The sequence below is a fragment of the Helicoverpa zea genome, chromosome 12 (assembly GCF_022581195.2).
Source record: "Helicoverpa zea isolate HzStark_Cry1AcR chromosome 12, ilHelZeax1.1, whole genome shotgun sequence".
NCBI lineage: Eukaryota > Metazoa > Arthropoda > Insecta > Lepidoptera > Noctuidae > Helicoverpa > Helicoverpa zea.
This window is the reverse complement of record NC_061463.1, coordinates 6,011,218-6,032,703: the sequence shown is the minus strand read 5'-3', so window position 1 is coordinate 6,032,703 and position 21,486 is coordinate 6,011,218. Positions and strand designations below refer to the sequence as shown.

The 21,486-nt window shown below is 39.7% G+C and overlaps 5 protein-coding genes across 5 annotated transcripts; 4 read left to right on the top strand and 1 right to left on the bottom strand.

The window, feature by feature from the left end:
• Positions 1-467: 467 nt before the first annotated feature.
• LOC124635229 lies at positions 468-1,299 on the top strand. Its single transcript, XM_047171082.1, has 2 exons — positions 468-488; positions 595-1,299. The coding sequence occupies exons 1-2, from the start codon at positions 468-470 to the stop codon at positions 1,297-1,299; spliced, it is 726 nt and encodes a 241-aa protein (XP_047027038.1).
• Positions 1,300-4,406: 3,107 nt separating this feature from the next.
• On the top strand, positions 4,407-6,174 carry LOC124635336 (glycine-rich cell wall structural protein-like). The gene is made up of 2 exons (XM_047171214.1): positions 4,407-4,427; positions 5,151-6,174. The coding sequence occupies exons 1-2, from the start codon at positions 4,407-4,409 to the stop codon at positions 6,165-6,167; spliced, it is 1,038 nt and encodes a 345-aa protein (XP_047027170.1). The 3' UTR covers positions 6,168-6,174.
• Positions 6,175-13,562: 7,388 nt separating this feature from the next.
• LOC124635258 (glycine-rich cell wall structural protein-like) lies at positions 13,563-14,895 on the top strand. The gene is made up of 2 exons (XM_047171116.1): positions 13,563-13,631; positions 13,857-14,895. The coding sequence occupies exons 1-2, from the start codon at positions 13,611-13,613 to the stop codon at positions 14,769-14,771; spliced, it is 936 nt and encodes a 311-aa protein (XP_047027072.1). The 5' UTR covers positions 13,563-13,610; the 3' UTR covers positions 14,772-14,895.
• Positions 14,896-17,493: 2,598 nt separating this feature from the next.
• On the top strand, positions 17,494-18,639 carry LOC124635335. Its single transcript, XM_047171213.1, has 2 exons — positions 17,494-17,511; positions 18,064-18,639. Exons 1-2 carry the CDS (start codon positions 17,494-17,496, stop codon positions 18,637-18,639), a joined length of 594 nt encoding a protein of 197 aa, XP_047027169.1.
• A 1,921-nt stretch (positions 18,640-20,560) lies between these two features.
• On the bottom strand, positions 20,561-21,274 carry LOC124635394. The gene is made up of 2 exons (XM_047171278.1): positions 21,191-21,274; positions 20,561-20,862 (listed from the first exon to the last, which is right to left on the bottom strand). Exons 1-2 carry the CDS (start codon positions 21,206-21,208, stop codon positions 20,563-20,565), a joined length of 318 nt encoding a protein of 105 aa, XP_047027234.1. The 5' UTR covers positions 21,209-21,274; the 3' UTR covers positions 20,561-20,562.
• Between the last annotated feature and the right edge of the window lie 212 nt (positions 21,275-21,486).

The following is a 21,486-nucleotide window of genomic DNA, read 5'->3' as shown; positions in this document are numbered from 1 at the left end:
GATGCAACTATACCCCTGGGGCAATTATCCTGGTTTAACCCTAAAATCTACATAAATAGGATATTTTTTTCGTTTACATCCAAAGGCTCTGAAACTACTGAATTAATTTGAAAACGTATACAAGCTGTTCTGCTAGCAATTTCGGCCCGACTTGGGAATCGAATCCGAGACACCGTGCGCGTGATCAGTAGTTGTATTATACAACTACTAGACTAACAAGGCAGTAGTCAGGTGTAACATAAATAACAGCCCAAGTTCAAGATGTAGTTTTAAAACTCAACACAAAAATTCGTCACAAAATTAAACGTCTTGTATTTTAAAATTCATTTTCACGGAGTTATTGATACAAGAAGCGGTTATCGCTTGTTCAGGAGCCATTACAAATGGTACTATTTAATCCTGTAATTGGTAGTACCAGTATAATACCTTGATCGCTACCGTTATGCGTTTGTGGTGAAGGAACAAAAATGAAATTTTATAGTATTGAGGTAAGAAAGAATTTCATTACAATAAAAAAAAGATTAGTACACAGGATGATGATATTGTATTCACAAGTAAGGGAATTATTTAAACGACTTTCTAATTTCTTTTCAGTTGTTTCTCGGATTCATCATCTTGTCATGTCAAGTGCACCGATACGATAGCATTTCACCGGATAGAATATATATATCAAGGCGAGAAGCATACACGGATCCTGGCCATGAGATTATAGAACTACTCGGAAGCAGGAGGGATGGAAATTATGGACATCGAATTCATCACGGACTTACGGTCCCCTATGTTGAGAGAGCGCAATATCTTCGATCTGAAGACGACTCATTGCTAGCTAAGAAACTGTACCTGACAAACGACGGAGAAATAATTGAAATACCTCCACATATTGGTCCTAAAGTAAATTTCGCTGACATTGATAAATTGGTGCTAGATCGACTAAAAGAAGAGGATCGAAATTTCCTAGAAGCAAATCTGACACCAGCTGAAAGACAGGCTCTTCTGATCAAAGTGCAAACTGAAGGGGAGAATTTTTCCCTGAATGAAAACCGATTTGGAGGTTACCTAAAAAACCTTGCCTCTGATGTCGGTGCTGGCGCAGCCGGTTTTATTGGCAATAAGTTAGCCGGTCCTCTTGGTGCTCAGCTAGGAGTAGCCATGGGAAGTTACCTTGTATTCGCAATGACCGAATTGTTGGGAAACATCAAAGGGAAAATTCGAGGGACTTCAGTCACAAGTAACGGAACCACTACGAGTGTTAGGACCGTTACAATGGATAACCGAAGAAAAATAAACAGATACATTTAAATTTATATATTTTTAATAAAAATAAAGAACTGGCACTGCAGTGGTTTTTAATAATTATACACAAAGTTTTACAATATACGCACATTTAACTCACTACCCGTTCGATGTTATTTATTTGTGAAAGAAAATAAAAAATAGGTGTCTATTATTTTAGGGTTATCTAAGAGACGGGCTATTTACTTTTTTTAATTCAGCGTGAGTAATTCCCAAAAAGAAGGTTTTCAATTTCGGGATGTTTTTATTGTACGTTATTCAAAGACGCCTGGACTGAATGGCATTTTTCTTTTTTGATAGTGTATACTGCCCAGGTGGTCCCATAGTCATCAAGTCACGGTCTGATGATGGAAACCCTGAGAAATCAAGGGCAACTTTCGAAAGTTGTAGGCATACGGGGTAAATCTTGACACTCAGGTGTATGTCTGATATATATGCTGTATGTATAGTGCTAGCAGTGAAGGTTTGGAGCTGACCTGATAATGGAGACCGGGGAAGGTCGAGGGAAGTCGGCATCGGTATATATTAGCTACCTCGTGTTTAGGCTTATATTATTCGTTTTGACAAGAACTTTCCACTTATAGGGATAGTGATACTTATAGCTAAGCTAAAAATTACAAAAAAAAAAAACTAATTTTAGGTGCATCGGCCTAGAAGTCGATGGCGAGATAACCATTAGACACAGACTTCTAGGTCGATGCACGTAAAATTTGTTTTTAAGTAATACAATACTGGCTTCGAAACATATTTTAATCCGTTATTTTCCATACATACGCCTAGTGTCGTACAGTTTTTGAAGTAAACCGCTATTTACTGTAAATATCACACAGCATTTTATTGTGGATTAATTTTTAAATCGCTCATACCTAGTTTTTATTTCAGTGTTAATTTTGTGTTCGAAGTTATTTGGTGCGTAAGGGTCCGTTCAGACAGACCAGCTCGGAGAGGAGAGCAAATTCTTAACACGTTGAAAATCGAGTACTTAGTATTTGTAGTAAGGTTTATTTTTGCAAGTGCACTGCTTTTGTCATTAAGAGTGCTCGCAGGCGCTCGGTGTGAAATAAAAAGAGGAGCCGACCGGCTCCGATCGCGTTCCCTTTCTCGGTCTTGCAGACGTTTGGCTCTTTCAGTCGATCGGAGCCGATTCCGGTCTGTATGAAAAGAAAAATGCGTGCCGATGCTCTCCGAGCCAGTTTGTCTGAACGGCAAAGGTACTATAAAGTACCCGATAGGATCATGTTGAATAATCGCTATTCGATAAATGTTGAATTTGGGGAAAATTAAAAAATCTGAAAAATGCAAATATTTTGAAAACTACTGAACTTCGCCCATACATAAGGATGGTTTGATTTGTTGCTCTTAGGGCTTTCTATTAGCTCCTTCTGGAATCCTTCTTCTTCCTTCTTCATACAATATTTATAACAATATAAAGTTACTCGGTTTTGAATTCATCTGTAAACCGTTTACCTGTATTTACACTGGCAGATATGCACGTCTTAAAACATTTTGGTCTTGAATAATACTTTATTAAAATACGAGCCAACGCGTTGTGTCTTTTCTGCGATTACATTCTATGAGGGTGACATCTTTTCACAATATATAATACAGATAACGTATTCAGACAAATTATTTGTATGGACGTTCTTCTTCTTCTTCTAAATATTAAAAAAAAAAACTTTTTCAAATTGAAATCAACGTAAAACGTTTAAACTAGCTTCCACTCACTGTTCCGCCCACGTCTCACGAGGGAGGTATCTAAGTACTATAAAAAGTAGCGTTCCGCGATAAATCCTATTCATTAGATTATCGATTATAATCCTATTTGGTGCAGATAAATGAGGTATAGATTGTAATTTCAAATAATTCCTTATTTAGCTAGGAATTGAGCTATTACGATTATTGCAAATCGAATTACGAACATTTGTGAGTGTCTGTATTAGTTACATTTTGAAACTCAAACGCCTGAATCAATTTTGATCACATTCCTTATGGAAATAGATTTTCCTTAAGAAAATTAAAATTTGGAAATTCATATATTAGGCGGGCAAAGTCCGGGCGAAAGCAAGCCTCCTTATATGAGAGCCTATACCTAATTGTTTCCGAACTATGCGTCATTGGGTCACGTCTTTGCGTCATTTACACCATTATTTTCATTACCATTAATTTCGTTTAGGTATGTATTTTTAGCTTCGGATCTGGTGCTGCCTACCTACGAGCATGACATTCAGCTTCCCACTTGGTGCTGTGTGTATCCCACACTGCACTCACTAACACGCGTGCCCAGAACGGTAAGTGGGGGTAAATTCCCCCAAATTGCTGGGGGCCTTCCTCCATTAGTGGACGTTTTACAGCTGTGACGACGGTAGCGTAATACAAAAAAAAGTTTTACTTTTTCTTTACAGTAAAAATAACAAGCATTCTATAATATGTTTTCGCGTTATTATGTTATTCAAAACCGTGATAATTTATTAAATTACCTACTAGATTTTGTGTTGGGGTACTGTAATAATGCATGTAAATATGGAATTGTTTTATGTACGACATTATTATAGCCTATAATGTATTTTAATTCAATTATTAAGTACCTATACAATTTTGGCAGAATTTAATAGGGATTTCTACATTACATTAACTTTTGTTCCCCATGTTTATTGATTTAACATGTTTATGTTTGATTATAAAGGTTTATTTTACATTAACATTCATGAGAAACCTCTCGCACAACATTTTTTTTTCCAAAAAATCTCTTATTTATGAGTTCATTTGCATGTGTTACCTTTAAACAAATGTCACATGACTGTGTTTGTTTTTGTATACAAGAACATTTAAAATGTACAATTTACATCAAGTAACAACTTTGTACAAAAAAAATAATTAATATTACGAGAAAAAGGGTCGAAGTCAGGGTCGGTAAACAACACTATGTTCTCGATTGATTCATTACATGAGTCATATATGTATTATGCATAAAATTATGTTTTAGCATGCGTCACAAATTTAACTCAGGTGTTTCGGCACATATATAATGCCTCCCTAGTATTCTCGAAGCATCTTAGTTAGGTACTCACGTAAGAGTAAACTAAGTTGACGGCAATATTGGCAAAACCACGACGATGAAAACGCATAATGTTTTGGTGAGTTAAGTTATTTTTATTATTATTTAATAACTAATTTCAACTTTCGTCTTTGAGTAACAAAAGCGTTACAAAAACTTTTGCACTTAAATTTTACCTAACTGTTTTAAACTCTCACTTTGCATTTGACTATCATATAAAAGCTATTCTCTTCATTTTAAGTTCTAGTATTTATTTATTTTGAAAATCACATGATATATATAAAAAAAACTTCTTACAAAAAATTTGAACCGACTTCTAAACACTAAAGAGCAAAAAAAAACTATTTTAGGCTTTTAGACCGATGCTCTTAAAAATAGTTTTTTTTTTACTTTTCAGTGATTTAAGAAGACATTTTTTATTTTTAACTTTTCAGTGGCAACTATACTTAGTTGTCACAATCCGAAGAAAGTTTTCATCAAAATGAATAATAAAAGCCCAAACATGAGGTAGGTAATATATACCATTGCCAGGTTCCCTCGACCTTCTTCCGTCTCCATCATCAGGTCAGCTCCATACTTTCACTGTCTTACAATGTTATCAGACAAACACCTAATTACGATTACTACTATGCTACGATTGACCCGATTTGAAAAATTCTTTCGCTGCTGGAAAGCTATAGTCATTCCGAGGAACATAGGCTACATTTTGTTCCGAAACGGGTAGTATTCCCGTGGATCGCGGTTGACACCGCGGGAAAACGGCTAGCTATATAAAATTAATTCCAATTATATTCTGTTTCAGATTCTACTACTGGGAGTACTGAACGTATGCGATGCTCGGCGAAGCATATGCTACTATCCGTATGCATGTGGATCGTCACCTTCAACGATCATTAAGTACCGGCCAAATAACGGCTACACGAGACCTCTTATCATGTCGAGATTAGATGGTGATTCTATCACTAGTACTGCTAATGGCGTTATTAATGGAAACCAAGGTGGTTCTATCGCTGCGAATGCCAATGGCTACATAGGTGGTAATGGTGCGCAAATTGCCAGCATCGCCAACGGATATATTGCTCGTCAAATTGCCGAGGCTATTGATTACGCCAGTGCTAAAGGATTTATTGCCAACCAAATTGCCGAGTTTCTTGATGCAAACGATTTAGCGGTTGTTGATGCTCGGCAAGTGGGAAAAATCTTAGGTACTGCTAACGGAGTTATAGCTGGAGGTGGAGGATCTATCTCTGCGAATGCCAATGGCTACATCGGTGGTAATGGTGGCCAAATTGCCGCCAATGCTAACGGAGTTATTGCTAGTCGCATTGCCGAGCTTCTTGATGCAAACAATTTAGCGGTTGTTGATGCTCGCAATGTGGGAAAAATCTCAGGTACTGCTAATGGGGTTATAAATGGTGGCGGCGGTTCTGGCTCTGGTAATGGCAACAGCTACATCGATGGTGCTGGCGGGGGCGCTGGAGGAGGAATCGGTTGGGGACTTGGTGGGGGTGTAGGCGGGGGAATTGAAGAAAGAATCGATGGGGGAATTGGTGAGGGAACAGGTGGAGGGCTTAGTGCGGAAGTAAGTGGAGGGCTTAGTGGGGAAATAGGTGGGGGTGTTGGTGGGGGCGTAGGTGGCGAAATTTCTGCAGGTGCTAATGGGTGGAACCGTTATGGCGATGACATTGAAGCCATAAATAATAGATTTAGCATAGGTGGGCATATCGGTGGCAAAGTAGGTGCCTACCTTGGTGGCAATACTGGTGCCTATTTAGGTGGATATGCTGGAGCCGGTGCCGGAGGATACATATATGGATAATAAAATGGCTAAGGAAATTCAACTATATTGAATAAAGAAACATTTGATGTAATACTAATTGACAGAAAAGTTTCATTGTCTGCAGTAAAAGCGTATTATATCAGTTTGTATAAAAATATCACAACAACGAAACAAATAAAAATTCTAAAAGATTTACATATATATATAGAGTGTTTGTTTTCGATTTGATAGCGATTGAAACATAATAAACAGCTTAGTCCTTTACTTACTATGCTGGGTTCGCATTTCAGTCTCCCTAAACAAGTACCTCAGCAGCTAAGTAACAGTGTGTAATATGGAAACCTACAGCTTATCTCAGCCTCATCCTAGATATTAGTTCTACCCAATTACCTTTGATAAGACCGATCTTCAGACCTTCCAGCTTTTATATATCCGGGAAAACTGCTAAAGATGTTTAAACGACACGTCGAGGGACCCAATCATTGATATTGACAGACATCCATACATAACATGACGAGGTCCTCCGTGTTTCGAAAACACGATAAGTTAGGTGGACATCATCCGCTACTTTGTTTAACGTTATGATTCACCACGAGCTCCTAAAACTACATACATTAAACTTTCTATCTTAGCAGAGGCTTTTACATCTTCAAATCCATAATTTTATTCAAAACGGGCTCTATAATTTATATTTCAATAACAGCTTTTTTATGCCCTACTGCTGGGCACAGCATGTCGATTCTATAAAATATCATAACTCACTTCGACATCACTCTCACTTCGACTTCGATCTAAAGGTAGAATTCCGTGGACGCGACAATAGTCAACCTATGAAAATGTATGGCACCGTTGCCGAGGCCCGTGACAGTCGCGCGCGGCCGACGAATTTCGTAAGCTGCTCGTGGCATTGTCAACAATTTAATTCTGGTTTTACTAAAATTCTATAGATGTTATTAAGCGCTAGACCATGTTGAGAAGCGTACGGCCGCCAGCGGCTCACGAAATTCGTCGTCCGCGCGCGACTGTCGCGGCCCTCGACAGCGGTGCCATACATTTTCATAGGTTGACTTTTGTCGCGCGCGGCTGCGACAATCGCGACCCACGGAATTCTACCTTAAAGTTTCGTGATTGACATTGTCAAACTACACTAGCGCTTCACTATCGAGCGTGTTGACAAGTTGAACTAAATTAAAGTCGAGATTTTGACAGATCTGCCAAAATCTGTCTATCTATAGGGGAGGTAGGGGAGAGATGGGCAGTTGGGAGACATGATCAAATCAGATTAAAGGGGGGGGGGGGTCCTTTTATTCTGATTTGATCATAGTTTTTTTTTTATTGGGTAGTTTACGTTACCGACTGGTAACGGTGTTCATCCATAGACTATCTGTCATTTCTGTGAGTTGTCAAGAACAAACACTCGTAAAAGTACTTAAATATTTTGTTGCGGTTTCGGATCGTTATAAAGAGAAAACTAATGAAAGGTATGTGTATTTTCTATTATTAATGATTGATTGTCAAAATCTCCAGTTACGATTATAGTAAGTCGATGCAATCCACACCTATTATACCTCTAGAAGAGGTACTACAGCAATAGTTTATGGGCCCCACGTTTTTATTTTAGTCTAATATGACCGGGACTAACCACCTACGTAGGTTGACAGGTAAGTAACTATTTTTTATTTTCTAGTTTTCAGTGCACATAAGATAAAACCGTTTTACTTAAGTTTTTTTACCGATTTTTTTTTTATAAACTAAGTCAAAAGTGTCCAATGCTCCCTATGGTAGGGAGGCTTGGACATACCATGTAATGTATAATTTGTAAATTTTTGTTCTTCTTCTTCAGTGAAAATTTGTGAGGTTATAAATCTGCGCTAAAAATCCTTTATAGAATCTTGTTTCAGGTACCGTTGCCAACTTGATCTAGGGACTCCATATTTATCAGCTGTTAATTTTATTTTTTAACCTTTTGATACCTCTTGTATTGCTCGTTATATTAAATCTTTAGGAATTTCCCGTCGCAAACCATTCTTTTTAACCCCCGACGCAAAAACGACGGGGTGTTGTATATCAAGGTCATCAGCTCGTTTGTTAGGTGTGATAGGAATGTTACACGCTCAGTTTACTTGCAAGCATATGTGGGATCTAAAATTTGAAATACTAATGTCTTCTGGAACCACTGAGCTGGTCTGCTGTTAGGACACGAAGATAGGTAACCCTGAACTGCCTTTTAGTAAACCCATCGAGTTTGGGCTCGTTTAATTTGTCTTGACTAGTTTTCTTCATGTTTCTAATTGACGAGAACCTAATTCTGGAAATGGGATGTGGCGGATGAAACCCTAGAATGATATATAACCCTGGATCAACAAAGGTCCATCTTTATTGTTTCTCAATCTGTGCAATTCTCCCAGAGCCAGTTTGTCATGAGGATTGTTAAACAGCTTCCTTTGGCTGAGATCGCATTAGCGAACCCATCATAAAAAGAAGGAAACATTAAGGAGCTCCTTTAAAAAACCATGAAATAAAATAAAATTATAAATTAAAAAAAACCCCCGACCCAAAAAAGTACGCAATTATTATGACAAAATGTTATAAACGATAAACCCTATAAAAAGCAAAAAGTAACTTTAAACACTACGTAAGTACCAACCAAAGCATGTCAGACTAAACAAAATTTTGACGTGTCGACGGTTTTATTTAAACCGTTTAAATATCTCGTAATGTTGAAACTGATTGTAATTTTTAGGATAGCTCTTTGATTTTATCTAGCCAAACATAAGAAATGGCAATAAAAGTTGATTATCTGTAAAATCTGATTTTTTATGCAATAAATGTGAAAAAGTGCCCATCGCTCCCCTACCTCCCCTAAAGTATGAAATGACATTACGAATCGAAGTGAAATGCGAGTTGTTGATCAGGCCCTTTACACTGAGAAGGATTGAGCATTAATCACTTGTTTTACAATTTTTTTTTTTCATTTTTTTCACTTCACAAAAATATTTAAGCCTTGTTGTTTGTAGCAATTTAAGAATAACTTTCCGCTATAGTGAAATATAGCCTGTTATCCAAATGATGGCCTTCTGATAAAAATAATATTTTTGAATGTGTCCTGCAGTTTTTGCGTCTATTCAATACATGTGTAAAACAGTAAAAATCCTACTTACAAATAAATGGAAATGTTTGTACGTGATGATGATGTCCTACTAGCCGAGTATCGGCTACGGCGGCTGTTCTCATGTAAGGAGATAAGCCAACTGCGCAGGAGATATTATAGCGCACAAGGAATTGTACAGACACAGGTGCACTCACTATTCCTTCACTCTCATAGCCCGATGGGACGGCAATCTGACTCGACCGGAGAGAGATCAGGTGCAGGACCGACATTAACGTGCTCTACGATGCACGGTATCATTCATTAATTCATTAATGTATCATTCATTAACTTAATATGGTGATTATGTTATTTAGTAATAAATCTTTTCAATACAATTAACACCGAAATGGTGAATGGTTTTACCAGAAACTGTTTAGCTGCACATCCTACTAATATTACAAATGTGAAAGTCCGTTTATGTGCTAGGTCTTTACGCAAAAACGACTTAACCGATCGTCATGAAACTTTGTACACGACATATTCTCAGTGGTACTAGAATGAACACAGGGTACGCACCTTAATTAGTTAAGCAGCAGAATAAGAAAGTTATTATATGTGTTTAAGCGCTTGGGCAAGGTTGCTAATGATTCCATTTTAAAAATGGTTTACTACTCCCTGTGTCAATCAATTACTCAGTATTACATTTCATCATAGGGCATTGCCGGAAAAAGTTAAAAATTGAAAGAGCAAAACGTGCTCTCTTAAAAGTAGCATTCAGACGTACCGATGTCACCAGACACCGCAGGCTTCGCATCCGCCCTCCGGATGCAGAAGCCAGGGAAGCGGAGCTATACGAGGGATACAGAGCTAGCGAAGACCGCCCTCCAATTGGCCATCATCCAGGCCAAGGAGGTGGCCAATGCGGAGCTGCTGGGGTCTCTGGACAGGGACCCGTGGGGGCGCCCGTACAAAATGGTGCGGGGCAAGCTCCGCCCATGGGCCCCCCCGCTGACCCAGAGTCTCCGGCCTCAGCTGGTGGAGGAGGTGGTGAGCGCTCTGTTCCCTTCGCGCGGGGAACATTCTCCCCCGCCCATGGCTCTGCAACCCGCGGTGTCAAGTACGGACCACACTTCCGACGACGACGATGTCCCCGAGGTGACTGGGGTGGACCTGAGAGTGGCGGTGGCTAGGCTGAAAGCCAAAAACACCGCCCCAGGGCCTGATGGCCTGCCTGGCAAGGCCTGGGTCCTGGCCCTTGAGGCTCTCGGGCCTCGACTTAGGGGGCTTCTCAGCGCATGCTTGGAGAGGGGCCAGTTCCCACTTCGTTGGAAGACAGGGAAACTGGTCCTCATACGGAAGCCGGGGCGCCCTGCGGACTCTCCGTCCGCATACCGGCCTATCGTGTTGCTCGACGAGGTGGGCAAGCTCTTTGAGCGAGTTGTCGCACACCGCCTCGTCGCGCACCTTGGGGGGATAGGGCCGGACCTTGCGGACCACCAGTTCGGTTTCCGCAAGGGGCGCTCAACGGTGGACGCCATCATGCGCGTGAGAGCTCTCACGACGGAGGATGCTGTGTCCCGGGAAGAGACACCGCCAAGACGACCCCCCGTCTTGGCGGTGTCTCTTGACATCGCCAACGCCTTCAACACCCTTCCCTGGAGTTGCATCAGGGAGGCACTCCGGTATCACCGGGTGCCGACCTACCTTCGTCGCGTGGTCGAGGCCTATCTGTCGGATAGGTCCATCATTTACCCTGGTCACAACGGGGAATGGAACCGGCGAGAGATGTCGTGCGGTGTTCCGCAGGGGTCGGTACTGGGGCCGCTCTTGTGGAACATCGGCTACGACTGGGTGCTGCGCGCCGACCTCCCTAGCGGCGTCAGCGTGGTCTGCTACGCTGACGACACGCTGGTTCTGGCACAAGGGAGGTCGCACCAGGAGGCGGCCGACATAATGACGCGCGGGGTTGCGAAAGTCATCGAGAGGATCCAGCTGCTGGGCCTGGAGGTGGCCTTGCACAAATCCGAGGCCATGTGCTTTCATGGGCTTCGGAACGCGCCACCTTCAGGCTCCCAGGTCACGGTGGGGGGGGTTACCATCGGCGTCGAGAGGGCGATGAAATACCTGGGACTCGTCCTCGACGGCCGGTGGAACTTCGTCGAGCATTTCCGACGTTTGGGCCCCAAACTGGAGAAGGCAGGTGCTGCATTCAAGCGGCTCCTGCCCAACCTGGGCGGCCCAAACGCCCCCTGCCGCAGACTCTACGCGGGGGTCATGCGGTCCATGGCCCTTTACGGGGCCCCGGTATGGGCACGTTCGGTACGGCCGCGGGCTGTACACTACCTGAACGTGCCCCAAAGGGTGATAGCCATTAGGCTAATCCGGGGGTACCGCACGATTTCCCGCGAAGCAGCTGGCCTACTTGCTGGACTGCCACCGTGGGATCTGGAGGCGAGGGTCTTCTTGCGCCTGTACGACTGGCGCGAGGAGGCTCAGCGCCGGGGAGAAACCCCGTTGCCGCGGCAAGTTGTCACGCAGCGGGCGGTGCTCCGGCGCGATCTCATGGTGGCCTGGAGGGAGCGACTGTCGCAACCCAGTGCAGGGCACGCCACCATCGTGGCGGTAAGTCCCCTCTTTGAGGAGTGGCTCGGGAGGAGTCACGGCGCCCTCACGTACCGCATGACGCAGGTCCTCACCGGACACGGTTGTTTCGGGAGGTACCTGCACCGCATCGGTCGTGAGGAGGCGCCCGGGTGTCACCATTGTGCGGACAGCCCCGAGGACACGGTGGACCACACAGTCCAGGTGTGCCCCGCTTGGGAAGGGCACCGCCGGGTCCTCGTCGAGGCTTTGGGCGGCGGCGACCTCTCGCGTCCGGCCCTGGTTCAGGCCATGGTCCGGGGCGAGAGGGAATGGGATGCCGTCGCCTCCTTCTGCGAAGCGGTCATGCTCGAGAAGGAGGAGGCGGAACGCCAGAGAGTTCGCACCTCTCATCCCGGCCGCCGCGCTGGACCAGGTAGACACCATGGGCGCCGGGTGTCGCGAGATGACTCCCGGCCACCGTAGGCGTGGGTCTGTGGGCGGTGAGTTCGGGTGGCTCATCGTCCCTCTGTCTTTCTAGACGACAGACCCGTGTCGACGGCGCGCGTTGTTCCACGCGCTCCTCAAAGAGACGTCAGCAACCCCAGCGGGGCCCAGCAGGGCCAAGGCCTGCCGGGGCTGCGGGTTGTTCGAAAGAGATACCGCGGCCCTGGTACATAAAAGGTCTATGACGGAACACGACGATTTTAGTCAGTAAGAGTCTGACACTCCCTCACCGCTGCTAACCCACAGCGGGAGGGGTCATTTGATGATTTTACGTCGCTAAAAAAAAAAAAAAAGACGTACCGATGTAACGTTATCCCACCGAACAGCTGTATTCCGAAGGGGTAGTCCTCCGGGTGCGACAGCTGTACATTGTTGGTGTAACCCTACGATTCCACAAATCTTCTTTGGACTTTTGTGCCGAGAGTCATTCACATAGAAAAGTAAAATGGATCAGATACAGATGCTAAAAAACAATAGGCGCTTTATGGAAAACTTTATAATTTACACAACATATTTAAAGTTACTAAAAATGAAGAAAAATAGTAACGGATTGGCTCCTCACAATGGATTAAAACTAGACAGAGGACTTTCTGAAAATAAACCAAATAAAGAAAGATAGTGCTCATCAGTACTTAACTAACCAGATTTCAAAACATCGCTGATATAGCTAACTACCCCAAATCACACGTGTATCACATTGCCACCCACACACATACACACTCACACGTAAATACAACTTTCTTTTTTTTTTCTTCGTTAAATTTTTATTTACAATAATTATGTATAAGTGTTCCTTCTTCCTCATTATTATTGTATAAAAAAACCATGTCGATATAATATTACATATATCCTACTAGTCCTAATAATAGCCTACTATATATATATATACTATATATATATACTAATAATACTAACATTATAAATGTGAAAGTTTGTGAGAATTTATGGATGTATGTTTGGTATTCTTTCACGCAAAAAGGGCTGGACAAAGGTGGTTGAAATTTCTAATGTCGATAGGCCCTGACTTAACACATAAGCTACTTTTTATCAACACAACACGCGGGCGAAGCCGCGGGCGGAAGCTATGTATGCTAGTTATGTATAATTTTATGCAACTATTCATTACATCGGTCAAGCATGTCAAATATATTAAAAAATGTTCAAGTAGGCATGACAAATCATAATGTAATATTTCAATACGTATATAATGTCAACCTTTAATACTCGCTGTACCTTAGTTTAGTACTCAGATTTGAGTAGAGGCTGAGTTGACGGCAGACGGTATTACCGACGCAAAAACAACAATGAAAGAGCAAAGTATTTTGGTGAGCTGAATAAAATTTGTTATATAAAACCGTTTTTAACCGACTTCCCAAAAAGGAGAAGGTTCTCAATTCGTCGGGATCTTTTTTTTTACCTGTGAACTTTCACTTTTTCTACAAAATCCATTGAGGGGTTTTGTTTAAAAGAGAGAAAAGCTTCTAGTCAAATATCTTCAAATCCATTGCCCCTTTACTAAAGGTATTATAATGTATCAACATTTGTTTCAGATTCTTTTATTGGGAGTACTAAACGTGTGCCACGCTGGTAGATCCTTATGCTACTCTGTGTATCCATGTGGACCGCTTTCATCAAGCTACTACAGGCTATTATCCTACCAAAGCCCTCTAGTATTCTCGAGAGGTAGTATAAGCGCTGATGCAAACGGGGTTATTAATGGTGGGGGTTCTATCTCTGCTAATGCCAATGGCTACATAGGAGGCGGTGGTGGTCCTTATTATGGCACTGGTCATCGTTGCAATGGTGTTGGCCACGGATATCTTCTGAATCGCGATGGATCAATCTCAGCTAATGCTAACGGAATTATAAATGGTCACGGTTCTATCTCTGGTAATGCGAATGGATACATCGGCGGTGGTGGAGGTCATATTTCGGGACAAGCTAACGGGATTATAAATGGTAATGGAGGTTCTATCTCTGGTAATGCAAACGGCTACATCGGCGGTGGTGGAGGTCGTATTTCAGGACATGCTAACGGAATTATAAATGGTTACGGTGGTTCTATCTCTAGTAATGCAAATGGAGTTATTGCTAATCGCATTGCCGGGTACCTTGATGCAAACGCTTTAGAAATTGTTGAAGCTCGCCATGGGGGAACAATCTCAGGCAATGCCAACGGAATTATAACTGGAGGCGGAGGGTCTATCACTGGGAATGCCAACGGCTACATAGATGGTAATGGTCAAATTATCGGTAATGCAAACGGAGTTATTGCTAGTCGCATTGCCGAGGCTATTGCCAGTGATGTTGGTATTGGAATAAATGACGGATATTACGATACCATTGATGCCGTAGATTCTAGATTTGGAATTGGAGGACACATTGGTGGGCATATCGGTGGCCATATAGGTGGTGCCTATCTAGGTGGATATGCTGGGGCTAACGCTGGTGGATATATTGGATAATGAAGAAGGTTAAGGAAATTAATCTATTTTGAATGAATAAACATTTTGATGAAATACAAATTGGACAATAAATAAAAATAATAATTAAAGAAGCATCTGATATAACTCCAATTGTCATCCTTGTCTGCAGTATAACATAGTATATCACTTTGAAAAGTAAAAATATTATGAATAAATAAATACATGTAATTTTTTTGTACCCTTTAATATTCCTTTTAAGGCTAATGAGGCTTAATACATAACACGTCTTACTTCTTCTTCAAGTTTTTGTTTTCTGAAGAGGTATTGACTTGAGAAATTTTATGAATATATTCGAAACAAGCTCTTCCCAACCATATTAATGACACAGATAATATTTTGCTGATAATCTGCTTTTTAATCTGTGCTTTTTCATAAGGTTAAGTAAAAAATATTTCTGATAAAAAAGTGCAACACTTTACATAAAAATAACCAATAAGGAACACTTAAGAATAATTTATTCATCTTCTTAACTGATAAAATAGGGACTGTTGCTCTCAATTATTTAAAATAATAAACAAACAGATTGAATCGAATCCAATCATAACTTGATACAAAAAGTGTTAAAAAATATAAAAAAAACGAAATTACACAATGTTTTAAATAGCACCCTGTAGCATTTGCAATACAAAACCTGAAACTCATAGTTCAGGACAGAAGACAGAAGAAGTAAAAATATACCAGTAGATATCAATAATTCCCAAGTGGTCTCACTACATACATAATATATCGTAGGAGATAAATTAAACACATCAGGCGATATTTTACGGTTTTTTGACTGTGTGGTTTAAAAGTTGCCTCAAACAGCACGGGAAAATTTGGGAAAACAATAATTTCATGAAGTTTGAGGGGAGTCCTCAATAGGGATCTAGGTATCCTAAATGTCATACTTTTATCCAAGTTACCACGTAAAATACCATGCTTACAGAAAAGGAGGAGAGAAAGATAGCGGAGATGCTATAAGGAAGGTGGGTCAGGCGCTTTCTTGTAGTTCAAGCATTACACAGTAGGCATGATCAGTTACTAGAACTAACGATACATTCTGGTTCCCAAGACCAATCCGTCAAAGATTCGTTTGATTGATTGGTGATTTTATTTAAAGCCATGAGTAGCCCTGTTTATTAATGCCCATTTCCTCTCTGTATGTATGAGAAGAAGCCTGTGCCCTGTGTAAAAAACTGTTGATGATTTGCCAAAGAGGGCTAATATTTTAACGATTCGATCAATATTTAACGAACTAATATTTTAACGATCGTATTTACGTGAACTTTATGCAAAAACAGTTATGAACGCTTTTTCATTTTCATAGAAAATTCCTCTAAGAGCGCGCGCACACTACATAGATTGAATCGGCTGATAGCTGATTTTTGCTCATAAATCAGTACGAAGATGAATGAAAATGATGATAATAAATAAAAAATCGATTAGATATTAGTTCACACGATTTTCTAGAAATATTTTTTCAACCAAGGACCGACTAAATAGTCTGCAGTGTGCGAAAGCCTCCCATTTGTGGCAAAGACAGGATTATTTATTGGGTTTATTAATGAGAACTGTCCACTTAACTGATGAGATAAGTTGTGTTCATTTTAGCAGTCTTCCTGATTAAAACATCACTATGTACGCTTTGGCGTAAATGGCAATTGCCTATAAGTGAAACTCGGCCTGCAAGTATATATATTCGATGGGGGCAATTATATGTATAGATGGCCGATGGGGTCGCAAAGTGCTGGAGTGGAGACCATGGACTAGCAAGCGCAGCGTAGGACGTCCACCAACAAGGTGGACAGACGATTTTATATAGGTCGCCGGAAGACGCTGGATGCGGGTCGCCTCCAACAGGTATCTGTGAAGATCTAAGGGGGAGATGTTCAGCGGTGGACGTCCTATGGCTGAGATGATGACGATGACAAAGTTTAAATTATAAGAACTGGTAAGGGAAACGAAAGACCAATTATAAAAAAATAATTTGAGGTATATCATAATACCTCAATATCTAGTGGTCTGATTTGAATTTCAGTGTTCGATGGCACATTTATCGAGGAAAGCTATATTCTACTTTTTATCCCGGGGATAATATTAAAATGGCATCTGTTAATACAGGTTGCGCTGCACAAAGTCTATGTCTGAAGACAGTTATTCTCAAAGACTAGTATGGCTACTAAACGCCGTTAGTGATATTTAGTAGTTATTTTCAGAGTGTTCAGGTATAGATTTAGGTAGGTAAAGACAATATTGCTATTGTAATTGACATACTATATGGAACCATGCGTTTCGATAGTAATCGTTACAATTTAAGTAAAGCCTGCTTCCAAAGAAAAAGATCTCTTATCGCGTTCTTAATGTAAGATATCTTTTCAAATATTTCTTAACATAACTCTCTACCTTAGTGGAGGTACTTAATAATTTTTGGTACTATAGTATCCTAAACTAAGATAAATTCAACATAAACAGTTAATACGTCATTGAAGTACTGAACAAGCACTCGTGTGAACAAACGTCATCTTAAAATTGCATTATGTTCAAATGATTGATTTATTATAGTAAACGGTTTTTATCAAATAATAAAAGTTTTATTGTGTAAAAAAGCGTGACTAAATGAATTTAGATGTAACATTTGACTTGGCTATGTTGACACCTTTAATAAATTCGCACATAACCCCGGATTCAGTAGAAGTCGACGAGCTGCACTGAAAGTGTCAAAATGAAAGTCTACGTTTTGGTGAGTTAAAAAAACTTTAGTATATTAAAAATTAAAATATAAATTCTCTATAAATTCTTCATCATCGTCGTAGTTGCAGAAATTTTATCGTCCCACTACTGGGCACAGGCCTCCTCTTACAGTGAAGGATTGAGCATGAAAGGATTAATCACCACGTTGGCCCAATGCGCTCAATATCCAATGTGGGTAAGGTATAGGTTTATCATAGGTTTTCCTTCACCTTTCAAATAGCCATTGCTCTCCAAGATACTTACTGGTACTTATAAAGTACTTACAAACTTAGAAAATTTGCATTGGTACTTGCCTACACTGATTCATACACGAGAGACTGTGCTTTGCCCAGTAGGCCACCACGACTTGACCTTTATAATTATTTTAGTATACATATTAAATTAATTTTAAATGTTCTAATTCCTAAAACGATACCAGCCATGCTTAGTCTGTGCAACAATTTTAGTGTCAGAGATGTAACGAAGCCAATTTTTAAAAAGTATTTTGATTACTTTAAGATTAAAAAAAAGGTTTTATTTATTATTCTTATTTATTTTACAGTTCAGTTTCTGCGCTGTAGTCTTCTCGGGCGGAGTAGAGTCTTACCACTTGAATCTACATAATGACAACCAGCAGAGTCTACTACAGAGCTCACACCCTGATTTAGAAAGCATTGTCAGACGAAGCCTAAATCAGCATCACAATCACAATCTTCAAAACTTAGAAAACTCCCAACTATGGTCTCAAAGTCTACGAAAATCTGGAGGACAATGGAACCAAAATATCCAGCAACTCTCGAATACCCAGAACCTGCGAAGATCAAACAATTTGGACAGCTTAAACCAAGAAAATAACAAACTTCTTAATCGTTTACACGCTCGCCGACAAGGGGGATCTGATGATATTAATCTTATGTCTCTTGACGATTATAGTCTTTTGAATAGTGCTCTAGTTCAGCACAGTATTTCTAGACAAGGAAACCCTAATCTGGATAGTCCTAATCTGGAAAACAGATTTAGTATTGGGATCAATGCTGGCATCAATGCTGGTCCCGGGCCCTATGGCTATGGGTATGGGTACCCTATGCAGCCTGTTGCTCCAATGTACGGACCTGGTCCATACTATGGTAAAAAATAAATTTGAACCAAATTTATATTATATAAAAGTACCTATTTAATTCTGCAATAAACTGATTTTTTTGTCATCATCAATTCAAGTTCATGATTTTAAGGTGTTCTCAAAACGTTGTAGTTACTTACTGGTTAAATCAATTTATTTAAATGTTGAAATTATATTGAAATTTTTAATGTATGTTTATTTCATTTTATAAATAAGAATGATCGCGATTTATCGTTTCATTTACTTGTCCATCTAGTACATTTTTCCTGATAGGTATATCTATAATATAAAAATGAATCGCAAAATGTGTTGGTAAGCGCATAACTCAACAACGCCTGGACCAAATTGGCTAATTCTTTTTTTGTTGTGTTTGTTATTGTCAGGAGAAGGTTCTTATGAAAAAAAAATAGGGTAAAGTAGAGAAGTCAGTTGACGGGAGCGAAGCCGCGGGCAAAAGCTAGTTAAGAATACAATTGCCAGACATACGTGCTTAAATTGCAGTATATAAAGTCCGTAACTGGATTTTAAGAAATTCATAACTGTTTCCTTTACCAGATATTTATTTAAAACCAAAATGTCGCAGGAACATACACCTGATATTTGAATCACTTTTCAATTGGTCCTAGAACAAGTTTTATTATTAACATACATAGTTTATATTAAAAACTGCCTTCAAATATAGAGTTCGATTACTTTATCTCTCTACTTATTACGTCATACATAAGACGAAACCAAGTACAACTCTCAAAATCTATCTCGATGTTGCTTGGTTAGAAAAAGCAAAACTCTTGAAAAATATAAATACATTTACACACCTATAAAAAAAGCTTTTTACCTCTTCTTACACAAAAACATAAACCCATAAAATGGGGCTTCATATAATACAACATTTTTACTATGTGCAAAGTCCACCTATGCTTTACAAGAAAGCGGAATTGTTTTAATATAGCATTATCGTTAATACTACATTTACGACAAAGGGTTAGTTGACTGTTGACTACATGTTCTAGAATTTACCTAATAAAACAAATCCAGCCTTAGTCACCTTAGTGGAAACTATCAAAGGCAGGTAACCTTTTGGCCAGCAACAGAAGTGGGTGGGTCGATTTAAAACGACAGTCGCTATCGTAACGGGTCGGATTTCCGCCGGGAAGAGTTTCTTCGAAAATTTTCAACAGCCGCAGATAAGTGGCTCGATGACAAAGTTTCATTTTGTTATACCATTTTTAGTTTAACGGAGATTAAAGAAATATTCTGTTTAAGATATTTTAGTTAAGACAGTTACGTGTATTTAATCCTTTAGGTTAATGTCTGTAGGCGTTTTTTTTCATACACTCCATTTTTTTCTAACTGACATGAATTTACATGATAAAAAGAAATAAACAAATTAATTCTTTTTTCTCTGTTATTTATTTGTCATGAAAAAAAGTTAACAAAACAATACCGAAAAACGCTTTTTTTTTTAACAAGTCCAAACACAGCTTTGATAGATTTTTTATCATAAAGTTTTAGTTCATATATTCTGGCTTCATCATCAGATCAGTTCGACACTACCATATTATTGGATTGTAATCAGAATAACATAAGGAGCAGAATAATATACATATCAGATTATAATGCCAATTTTCATGATGGTCGACGGAAAATAAGTACACTGCAAACTTTTATTCAGCCGATAGTTTGTTTGGGAAGATGAATGGTACTCAATACTCAATACTCAATACTTTACGCGGTAGTACGCACATTACAATGATCAGGTACACAGTCGGTATCAGACCGACTAAAAACACTGACTGATATTAAGATTTCCTGATGACCGACTGTTTGGTCTGCAGTTTGTGGCTGCTCTAGTAAATATTTATAATATGTAGAAAATGTATGAATTAAATAAAAGAGCCAAATATTGTCAGACAAAGTCAAATATATTGTAAAACGGGGTCGCTAGCCATATAATTGAGGATAGGGAGGGGGATACTGGTAAACAGGGCCATATGCCATTGGATTTTGTGGTAGTGGATAGCCACCAGGACCAAGATCAATTGCGCCGTTGATGTTTATACCAGCTTGTACGTCAGCACCCCCGTATGGTGGCAGAAAGCCAAATCTACGGTTGTTGTTATTCTGCAGGCTGCTTTCGAGGATGGCCTGATTATTTACGTCTAAAGGCTGGGTAAGGTCAACGATTCTGACCAAATTGTTTAACTTTCCATGGCATGTGATGATCAGGGCAGAAAAACATAGCTGTAAAGAAAAATTTGATACATTTTTTTATATAAAAAACATAATTGAAATTAGTGACTCCAATAAATCTTGTTCTCTTAAAAACGCAAGAGTTTGTGTGTTTATGATTATTTTAAGCAAAAACTCTTCAACGAATTTGGATAAATTTTCCAGTAGAGGCTCAAACAAATAGACAATAACGTTTGAAGCTCGATGTTTTAATAACATATTTTTTCAAAATGTTTTTTTTTTGTTCTGGTTAAGTAAACATATTCATTTTATTGATATTTTGTTTCTTAATATTCTATCTATAGGTATATATTTTGATCTACATAGTTATTCATCTTACCAAATTAAATGCGTTCATGTTTTACAGACGGCGCAAGCTCCTGGGCTATTTCACACGTGAAGACTACAGTACGAAGTGTACTGATAAAATAGCTACAATTTATAGAAAAATATATATTTATTTTACAACCAATTAAGGGAAATTTTAAATGTAGAACAAAACGCCATTCGACAAACATGATCATTGTTATATTTACCTACAATACAATACAATAAAATAACGTATAATTTGGGTCGTGGTGGCCTAGTGGGTAAAGGACCAATCTCTCAAGTATGAGGGCGCGGGTTCGATCCCAG